General features: G+C 41.0%; 1 protein-coding gene across 1 annotated transcript; it reads right to left on the bottom strand.

Moving 5' to 3' along the window:
- Positions 1-2,669: 2,669 nt before the first annotated feature.
- Positions 2,670-6,322, bottom strand: LOC147844545 (uncharacterized). Its single transcript, XM_087254506.1, has 2 exons — positions 5,190-6,322; positions 2,670-5,108 (listed from the first exon to the last, which is right to left on the bottom strand). The coding sequence occupies exons 1-2, from the start codon at positions 5,635-5,637 to the stop codon at positions 2,830-2,832; spliced, it is 2,727 nt and encodes a 908-aa protein (XP_087110632.1). The 5' UTR covers positions 5,638-6,322; the 3' UTR covers positions 2,670-2,829.
- Between the last annotated feature and the right edge of the window lie 5,048 nt (positions 6,323-11,370).

Raw genomic sequence — 11,370 nt, forward strand, 5'->3', positions numbered from 1 at the left:
ACCAATCGAGGATCAAAATTTGACCTTTCTGGCCGGAATTTAAAACATGGAGCAATCACTCGCGTTTTAAAAAAATGTTGAATCATCTTGTTTAATCCCGCCCCTTTTCACTGAGCCATACGACAGAATTTCACAAGCTCAAACTCTAGTATGACCGCAGCTTTACTGGAAACTGATATAAAAGCAGCCGGTGTTAACAATTTACATAATTTGAATGAAAACAATCCTTTATTGGTTGATAATATGTCTCTGTACATAGCTTGAACCCAAACAAAAGTTGTTCATACTGCCCCCTAGTGTTCATTTTACCTAGAAACTGCAGTCAACTGTATAAAGCTGTGGTCACACTGCACTTTTCTCCCCATAGACTTTCATTCAGGCACGTGCACACATAGGGCTCAACCTGTGCAGTGCACATGCCCTTTTTAGTCTTGGATAGAAAGTGCCCTTCCAAAATGATCAAGAGTGCCCCCGCGACACGGCACACCCTCGGTCCCGCCCTTCAGTAGGCGCGCAACAACACCGCTGATCAGAACGTGCTTGACAACATCGCTCTTCAGTACGCGCGCTACCCCCCTCCGCCCCCACCGCAAAAAAAAAATGTAAAAATTTTATCCTGCACATGCCCTTTGGACGGTCTCTGCACGGGCCTGCTTTCATTCAAACACATGCGAATGCGTCAGACTAGAAATGCAAGCTCGTGCAGCAAGTTTTGCAGTTTGCTTCAAGCTTGGGCTTCAAGTTCAAGCTTGGTGATTTCTGACCTGTGAAAACGAATCACGTGATTTGACCAATTAAAGATCAAAACATGACCTCTCTGGACAGAAATTTAAAATATGAACCAATCGCTTGGTTTTTTTAATGTCTAACCATATTGTTTAGTCCCGCCCCTTTTTCGCAGAGCCATACGGTAGAATTTCTCATGCTCAAACTCTAGTGTGACCGCAGCTTTACTGGAAACTGATATAAAAGCAGCTGGTGTTAACAATTTACATAATTTGAATGTAATTAATTCTTTATTGATTGATAATATGTCTCTGTAAAAAGCTTGAAACGGAACAAAAGTTGTTCATACTGCCCCCTAGTGTTCATTTTACCTAGAAACTGCAGTCAACTGTATAAAGCTGTGGTCACACTGCACTTTTCTCCCCATAGACTTTCATTCATACACATGCGAATGCGTCAGACTGGAAATGCAAGCTCGTGCAGCAAGTTTTGCAGTTTGCTTCAAGCTTGGGCTTCGAGTTCAAGCTTGGTGATTTCTGACCTGTGAAAACGAATCATGTGATTTGACCAATCGAAGATCAAAACAAGACCTCTCTGGACAGAAATTTAAAATATGAACCAATCGCTTGGTTTTTTTAATGTCTAACCATATTGTTTAGTCCCGCCCCTTTTTCGCAGAGCCATACGGTAGAATTTCTCATGCTCAAACTCTAGTGTGACCGCGGCATAAGTATATATTTGTGGTTTCAAAATTGTAGGTCGAAACACATACTATTAATGAGCCTGTGTTGACTAAACCAGTCAGATTAAATGATCTTTAAAAAATAAAGGAAATGAAAAAAATATGTCCATTGCACTTTAATGTGCATTTTGAATATGTTGTTTAAATCAGAAGGTGCTTAAATGTACCTATCTGTTGTCTGCTTGCACAAATAACCTATTGGGTTGTGTTTTTGTAGGAGGGCAGTTCGCTTTTATCATCTTTAATCTACTTTTATTTTGAGTCTCTGCATGTGAGAGCGGTGGGTGGATCTGATCTTTTGCATAGATTTTTCTTTTTCTGGAAGTATTATGTCATGCTGAGAAAAAAAAACATCTAAAGCAAGCTGTTTAAAGGAGCTTGTCTTCAATAAAAGTACGTTTTGAATTCTAAAGCGTACAGGAAGTTTTCTGTTGTACAACAATCTGTAGCATGCCAATGTTTCCCATTTCATAACCAGTTTAGCATAAATAAAGGGCATATTGTGAGCACGTTATTGAATAATTTATGATGTCAGCCGTGGACTGTTTACTGGATGTTCATTGAGAGGATGCTCTCTGAATAAGCAGTGGATTTCATTAGTGTGGAGTGCTGCTTCACAACATTGGTTTGGCCTTCTGAGATGAATCAGAGTAACACTGGCTTCAGCTAATGTAGATGATGGAGCCGTACGTACACAAACACAAAACCCTGAAAAACAACAGCTCACCTGAAATTATAAGGTTGCAGTCCTCTCCAAATTCTTCTCCAAAAGCTTGCACACAACACCGTAAAACATGCTGGGTTCCACACAATTCCTTTGTTGTGCCAAAACCAATCGATGCGCCCAGCAGAAGTGGTCATAGTTGGTAAACACAGAGCGTAGTGAATGAGTACAACAAATATAGATCTTTTACACTTCTGTTTGCTGAACTATTATAAGAAAAACTCCATGAAGGTGTTATTAAGACTTTGAAAAAATAGAAAATATATACTGTGAGACTGATAACTGCAGCTAGAAGAGGGAATATGTTAAATTTACATTTACATTTACATTTACATTTACATTTAGTCATTTAGCAGACGCTTTTATCCAAAGCGACTTACAAATGAGGACAAGGAAGCAATTTACACCACTAAGAGCAACAATGAATAAGTACTAAAGGCAAGTTTCAGGTCTGTAAAGTCTAAGAAGGGAAGTGTTAGTAATTTTTTTTTTTTTTTTTTTTTTTTTTTGTACAGTTAGTGTGATATTCAAATAGGCAATTGCAGATTAGGAAGTGAAGTGGAGACTAAATAGTTGAGTTTTTAGTCGTTTCGTGAAAATAGCGAGTGACTCTGCTGTTCTGATGCAGTTAGGGAGTTCATTCCACCAACTGGGCAGATTGAGCGTGAGCGTTCGCGAAAGTGATTTTTTTTCCTCTTTGGGATGGAACCACGAGGCGACGTTCATTCACAGAACGCAAGTTTCTGGAGGGCACATAGATCTGCAGAAGTGAGTGCAGATAAGAAGGTGCTAGGCCAGAAGTCACTTTGTAGGCAAACATCAGAGTTTTGAATTTGATGCGAGCAGCAACTGGCAGCCAGTGCAAACGGACTAGCAGCGGAGTGACATGTGCTCGTTTAGGTTCATTGAAGACAACTCGTGCTGCTGCATTCTGGAGCAGTTGAAGAGGCTTGATAGAGTTAGCTGGAAGCCCAGCTAGTAGAGAGTTGCAGTAATCCAGTTTGGAGAGAACAAGAGCTTGAACAAGGAGTTGAGCTGCATGTTCAGATAAGAAGGGTCGGATCTTTCTGATGTTATAGAGTGCAAATCTGCACGATCGAGCAGTTCTAGAAATGTGGTCAGAGAAGTTTAGTTGGTCATCAATCGTTACTCCAAGGCTTTTCACCATTTTGGATGCAGTAATGGTTGCCCCATCCATCTGGATTGAAAAGTTATGGTGTAGAGTCGGGTTGGCAGAAACTACAAGCATTTCCGTTTTTGCGAGGTTCAGCTGAAGATGATGATCTTTCATCCAGTGTGAAATATCCAACAGGCAGGCTGAGATACGAGCTGGAACCGAGGGATCATCAGGATGAAAAGAGAGGTATAGCTGGGTATCATCAGCATAGCAGTGGTAGGAGAATCCATGTCTCTGGATGACTGGTCCTAGAGATGATGTGTAGATGGAGAAGAGAAGTGGCCCAAGAACAGAGCCTTGAGGTACCCCAGTGTTTAGATGCTGTAGGTTGGACACCTCTCCCCTCCAAGACACCCTGAATGACCTGTCAGAGAGGTAAGATCTGAACCATTGTATAACAGTGCCCGCAACGCCCAGTGACTCAAGCGTAGATAGCAGGATCTGGTGGTTGACAGTGTCAAAAGCAGCTGACAAGTCCAGCAAAATGAGGACTGATGATTTAGAGTCTGCTTTAGCCAGTCTGAGATCCTCCACGACCGAGAGCAGGGCAGTCTCAGTTGAGTGGCCTTTCTTAAAGCCGGATTGCTTGTTGTCCATGAGATTGTTTTGAGTAAGAAAGTCCAGGACTTGATTGAACACTACTTTCTCCAGAATCTTGGCCATGAATGGAAGCAGGGATACTGGTCTGTAGTTTTCAAGTAGCGTATGGTCCAGGTTGGGTTTCTTTAGCAGTGGGGTTACCCTAGCCTGCTTAAATGTAGTGGGGAATAAACCAGAGTCAAGAGATGTGTTAATTATGTGAGTCAGTGTTGGTATGACTGCAGGAGAGATGGCTTGCAAGAGATGAGAGGGAATGGGATCGAGTGGACAGGTGGTTGCATGGCTAGATAGCACAAGTTTGGACACCTCAGACTCAGAGAGCTGAGAAAAAGAGGTGAGTGTGTGTGGTGTTGGTGTTGTATCTTGCGTGTTTGTTGTAGGTGCAGCAAATTGAGCACTGATTTTTGCAGTTTTGGTGCAGAAGAATGTAGCAAAGTCATCAGTAGTAAGTGTGGAGGATGCGGGTGGAGGAGGAGGATAGAGGAGGGAGGAAAATGTTTTAAAAAGTAGGCGAGGATTAGTGGCATTGTTGATTTTCAGACGGTAATACGTCTGCTTTGCAGAAGTAACCTCAGCTGAGAAAGAGGACAGAAGAGTTTGGTATGTTAAGAGATGTGCAGGATTTTTAGTTTTCCGCCAAATTCTCTCCGCAGCCCGAAGTTTTGAGCGATGCTCACGGAGAGCATCCGAGAGCCAGGGTGCAGGAGGACTGGCACGGGCTGGCCTGGATGCAAGAGGACATAATCGGTCTAGACATGATGCTAGTGTGGAGCAGAGTGTATTAGTGGCACTGTTCGAATCAAGTGCAGTGAGTTTGCGAGATGGAGGAAGAGAGTCTGAAACAATGGTGGATAGTCTATTGGGTGAGAGAGATCGTAGGTTTCTGCGAAAGGTAACCAGTGTAGGAGTGTGTGGCGGCTCAGGAGTAATGTGGATGTTGAGAGACAGAAGGAAATGATCAGATATTTGTAGTGGAGTTACTATTGTTTGATCAGTGAAGCAGTGTCGTGTGTAAATAAGGTCTAGCTGATTACCTGATTTGTGGGTAGCAGAAGTAGGTGCTCTTTTTAGGTCAAAAGAGGCAAGCAAAGTCTGAAAGTCTGCAGCTTGCGGTTTGTCAACGTAAATGTTGAAGTCACCTAGCACCAATAAGGGAGTGGCAAAATTAGAAAAAGATGAGAGAAGAACATCCAGTTCATCTAGGAAGTGACCTAATTTACCTGGTGGGCGGTAGATGACAACCACATTTATGTAGAAGGGGTGGATAATGGTGACTGCATGGAATTCAAAGGAGCTGATTGTTGACAGGGACGGTATCAGAGTAAATTTCCATTCTTTGGAAATTAGTAGTCCAGTCCCACCCCCTCTCCCTGTCTGACGAGGAGTGTGGGAAAAAGAGAAATTAGCAGAAAGAGTAGCATGTGTAGCAGTGTCCTCCGGCCTCAACCAGGTCTCAGTTAGAGCCATGAGATTATAGTCAGAATATGTAGCTATGGAGGTAATAAAATCAGCCTTGTTAACAGCTGATTGACAATTCCAGAGGCCCACGGAGAGAGAGAGTTGTGAAATAGTAGATACATGTATTGAACGAAGGTTGTGAAGATTACGCCTGCAGCGCACCTCCCGTGTTTTGCGAGTGTTAGTAACAACAGGAATTAGAAAACACATAATAAAAGTGCACTGACAACAAAAAATAAGTGTAAAGTAAAACAATACAGTAAAGTACTCAAGTGCTTTGTCGGTGTCTTTGCTCGGTGGAGTCGCGCAGGTAGAGTCGATGGTCTTTACCCTCGTCGGTCTTCACACGAGGCGGTCTTCACACGAGGCGGTCTTCACACGAGGCTGCCGCGACCGCTGCCGCGGTGAACTAGTTGTTTATATAACCCCTAAAGCACTAGCTGATTGAATTCAGCTGGACACGCCTCGAGAGTCAAAACAAGGGCCGAAACTGAGGCGGACGACGCGAAACCGCGTTTGCGTTCGCTACACAAGCTCTTATAGTAACCAAGGAAACAGTGGCTAAACAACTTCTAGTATTATACACAACTGAAAGCAAGTTTAAATGTCCTACAACTTTACACAAACAGCTGGAAACAAGTCCTCAAACCATACACAACAACTGAAACAAATCTTAAATGTACTTACAGGCTGCTGGTCTAGATGCTGATAAAGTGCTTCTCCTGCCGACTAATGCTAGCGTGCTCGCTATATAGTGGTTACCTGGCGTTTGGACACGCCTCCCGAGTCAAAACAAGGGCCGAAACTGAGGCGGACGACGCGAAACCGCGTTTGCGTTCGCTACACAAGCTCTTATAGTAACCAAGGAAACAGTGGCTAAACAACTTCTAGTATTATACACAACTGAAAGCAAGTTTAAATGTCCTACAAATTTACTGTCCTGGTATTTCTTTGGGTGCAAAGGACTTGTTGATGTCAGAGGAGAATGGCCAGATTGGTTCCAGCTGATAGAAAGGCAACAGTAACTCAAGCACTTGATACAACCGAGGTCTGCAGAAGAGCATCTCTGCACACACAACGCGTTCAATCTTGAGGCAGATGGGCTACAGCAGCAGAAGAGCACACCGGGTGCTGCTCCTGTCAGCTAAGAACAGGAAACTGAGGCTACAATTCACACAGACTCACCAAAACTGGACAATAGAAGATTGGAGAAACGTTGCTGCTCTGATGAGTCTCCATTTCTGCTGACACATTCAGATGCTCGGCTCAGAATTTGGCATCAACAACATGAAAGCATGGATTCATCCTGCCTTGTATCAACAGTTCAGTGGTGGTGTAATGGTGTGGGGGAGATTTTCGTGCCACACTTTGGGTCTATTAGTACCAACTGAGCATCGTGTCACAGTCACATTGAGTGTTGTTGCTGACCATGTCCATCTCTTCATGACCATAGTGTCTCCATCTTCTGATGGCTACTTCCAGCAGGATAACACGCCATGTCATAAAGCGTAAATCATCTCAGACTGGTTTCTTGAACATGACAATGAGTTCACTGTACTCAAATGGCCTCCACAGTCACCAGAGCTCAATCCAATAGAGCACCTTTGGGATGTGGTGGAACGGGATCTGCAGCAACTGTGTGATGCTATCATGTCAAAATGGAGCAAAATCTCTGAGGAATATTTCCAGCACCTTGTTGAATCTATGCCACAAAGGATTAAGGCAATTCTGAAGGCAAAATAGGTCCAACCTGGTACTAGTAAAGTGTACCTAATAAAGTGGCCGTTTTTAAAAATCTAAATATTAAAAACTTTCAAGGATTTATGATTACAATGACTGATATAAGTTATGTGAAAAGGGTCCACTGGGTTACAGCTGGAAGGGCATCCGCTGTGTAAAACATATGCTCGATAAGTTGCCGGTTCATTCCGCTGTGGCAACCTTTGAATAAAGGGACTAAGCCAAAGGAAAGTGAATTAATTAAATTTATTCATGGTCTCTATAAAAACAATATTTTAGCTTTTTGAGTGAATGTATTTTTTATTTATTTTTTGGCAGGTCACATTTTTTTAGCAATATTAAAATGCACTTTTCTGTTGTAATCAAGTCAAAACTACAATTTATGATTTAAAAATAAAGCAAAACAGTACTTTGTTAGGTAAAAAAGGGTAAAAAAAAGTTTGAATCCAAAATAAAAATCTAACTTGTAATAAAGTATAATAATTGTAATTAATAATATGATAATAATAATATTTTTGACCACAAACATTTTTGATTTCATGTTAATTTTAAGTTTGAACCAAAGTTAAATAGGAAAAAAAACACAATTTGTTGATAAAAATACAGTTTTATATTATTAAAATTGTTAAAAAAGATTTTTAGTGGATAAAAAACTATAGACGCGTAAAAACTGTAAACGTGTGTGTGTGTGTGTGTGTGTGTGTGTGTGTTGTGTAATACAGTCTCATGGGAAGACTCATCTGTGGAGAAGAGAAAACATGGCCATCTGATGACCAATTTCTCTAGAGTCCCAAACCAGACGCTCTCTGCAGAAAGCACAAAATGCGAGCGTTATTTCCTTCCTCTGAGCTCCCGGCATTACCTTCGCTTTTCTTGGGTCAGGAAAACAGCCTTTACATAATACTGTATCATATTTCTTATCCATTTAGTCTCAGCTGCGTTCCCAAACGCTGTTACCCCTCAGAGAAATTTTCTGTTCTTTCCATTTCCCTTCACACAGCAAAATAAAAGAGGACCTGGAGGAATGATAGTATAAGCTAACAAAGGTAGATTCATCATAGAGAACACTTTGAATCTGTACACTGTTTTCATATTTGTATTTATTTATATGTCATGCAATCATTATTTCAGTGTGAACTCATTTATGCTGCCTGTGTGCTTTAAATGTTCTGTCAGATTTTTGTGAGGTGTTTACTGGAAAATGTCAATTTAGAATTGTAACACAGACATGGATGGATGACTGATGAAGAAGATTTCTATTCTCTCAGTGTGAAGTATTTTCTAAGTGTAAAGCAGTTCATTTTACCTTTTTAAAATGTATGTAGTGTTTGCAGAAAACATGCCAGCGTGTGTTAAAAATACGGTGTAAGATGAGTAGGCTTGCAGGAGCAACAGTAGGAGAAGGCTATGCTGAAGAATGATTGTGTAGAATAACTGAATATGTAAAGCACTGATTAAATATGTTAAATACTTGTATGAAGCTATATGTGTCAGAAGCTAGAGTGAGTAACATGTTGTCAAGTGATTATGCTATTATGACAATGTATGTAAACACTTAGTTCCTTTGCATAAGTTGCATCTATACTTTGCTGACATAGACCTGTAATGCCAAGAATAGCAGGACCCCTTAGACTAGAAACCTATTCAAAAATGGTCAAGAGTTAAAACAAGACACCTAGGGGTGTGAAAAATAACCTGTATAAAGATTGTAAAAAACACAGAGACTTCAGAAGGAGCAGGAGAGACTTTGGAAAGAGAGAACCAGACATAGGAATCATCCAGGAGAGACTTTACAATGCTCTGGGGTCTGCTCTGCTCTTTCTCGGCTTTATTATGGAGAATAAAGTCTATTTTCTGATATTCAAAACCTCCGGTCTGATCATTTTTAATTGATAAGTAGTCGAATTACGACAATAGATGGATGGATGGTATGGGTGGATGGTTGGTTGGATAGATGAATATGGATGGATGGTTGGATAGATGGATATATAATTAGATGGATGGTTGGATGGATAGATGGTTGGATGGATGGGTAGGTGAATAAATGGATATAGCTGGATGGGCAGATTAATATATGGATGTATGGTTGGAGAGATGGATATAAATAGTTAGTTGGATGAAGGGATGGATGGATATATAGTTGGATGGGTGGATGGTTGAATGGAATGGATGGATAGACTGATGGATTGATGGATACATGGATGATAGATGGATATATAGTTGGATTGATGGATGGATATATAGTTCGATGGATGGAAGGTTGGTTGGATAGATGGATAGACAGATAGACTGATGGATGGATGAATGGGTGGTTGGATACATGGATGTATAGTTGGATGGGTAGATGGATAGATGGTTGGATAGATGTATATACGGCTGGATGGATGAATGGTTGGATGTACAGACAGTAAATGGATAGATGGATGGAGCAAGTAATAGATGGGTGCATGGATAGATGAGTGGATGGATGGTTGGATAGATGGGTATATAGTTGGATGGCAGAAGGATGGTTAGATGGATGTATGGTTAGATAGATGGGTGGGTGGGTGGATGGATAGATGGATATATAGTTGGATGGATTATTGGATAGACAGATGGATGAATGGATGGGTGGATGGATGGTCGGATAGATGTATATATGGCTGGATGGATGAATGGTTGGATGTTCAGACAGTAAATGGATAGATGGATGGAGCAAGTAATAGGTGGGTGCATGGATAAATGAGTGGATGGATGGTTGGATAGATGGGTATATAGTTGGATGGAAGAAGGATGGTTAGATGGATGTATGGTTAGATAGATGGGTGGGTGGGTGGATATTTGGATGGATGGTTGGATAGACAGATGGATGAATGGATGGGTGGTTGGATGGATGGATATATAGCTGGGTGGATTGATATATAGCTGGGCAGATAGAAGGATAGATAGACTGATGAATGAATGGATGGTTGAATACATGGATGAATGGATGGATATTTGGATAGATGTATATACGGCTGGATGGATGGACAGATGAATGGGTGCATAGTTGGATGGACAGACAATAAATGGATAGATGGATATATGGACAGAGTTGAGTAATAGGTGGGTGCATGGATGGACAGCTGGGTGGATGGTTGGACAGGTGGGTGGATGGTTGGATAGATGGGTATATATTTAAATGGATGGGTGGGTAAATAGATGGATCTATATTTGGATGGATAGATGAATGGATTTATGTTTGGATTGATAGATTGATAGTTGGGTGGATGAATAGATGGATATAGTTGGATAAGTGGTTGGATAAGGGGGTAAATACTTGGATGGAAGGATGGTTAGATGGATGGGAGGATAAACACGAATGGATGGATGGATGGTTGAATAGATGGATAATTAGTTTGATGGATAGACGGATAGATAGATGGAAAGATAAATGGATAGATATGTAGCTGGATGGATAGATGGACATAGATTGATATATAGATAGAAAGAAACATGTTGACTAATGTCATTAACTTGCTTTGTTCTTCCATCTCTGTTTATTCTATGCAAAACCTTTGAGCAACGTTGAGCCAATGTGCATCTGTAGCCCTTGTTCAGTAAACAGTTGCTTTTACATTTAGTTCTACTGTTATATTTCAGCATGTAGATCAACATGCAGATTCATCAAATATGCAAACAGCACACTTAAAAACGCCTAGTAGGAAATCAGTCCTGTTTTACAAGTATAATCCCAGAGCTCCTCCATCTGCAGAGGTACGGCTGGGGAATTAAGGGTTGTTTGGATGTCACTTTCACACAAGGAGAAACTTGCATAATGAGTAAATGGGTCAGTAGCCAACAGCCCTAGGAACTAAACTTCCATTACCGAGAAAGAAATGGAGCGGTGCTTTCTGCTTCATTCATGAATGTCTCTACAGGATAGTGGATGTCTCCAGAGGCGCTACCTAAGAAACACTGAGTTTCCGGCTCCGGCAAACATTTGTTGTTCAGAATTGTTGACTCAGATGCTAATTAGTGATCTCCATGTATTCGGTTGTGTAATCTGAGGGAAAAAAAATGTTGTGCCATTAATAAGAGTTTGCCGCACTCTGAACTTCCATTTCAAATGAATGTCATCAGATCCTCATCCAAAAAATATGAATGAATAAAAGTGACCTTTAAGGACAGGAAACCCAAAGTGATGCATGTTGTTGAAGAAGATGGTTATATAACATTAGTGTC

This window comes from Danio rerio, chromosome 5, assembly GCF_052040795.2.
Source record: "Danio rerio strain M-AB ecotype USA chromosome 5, GRCz13ab, whole genome shotgun sequence".
Classification (NCBI taxonomy): domain Eukaryota; kingdom Metazoa; phylum Chordata; class Actinopteri; order Cypriniformes; family Danionidae; genus Danio; species Danio rerio.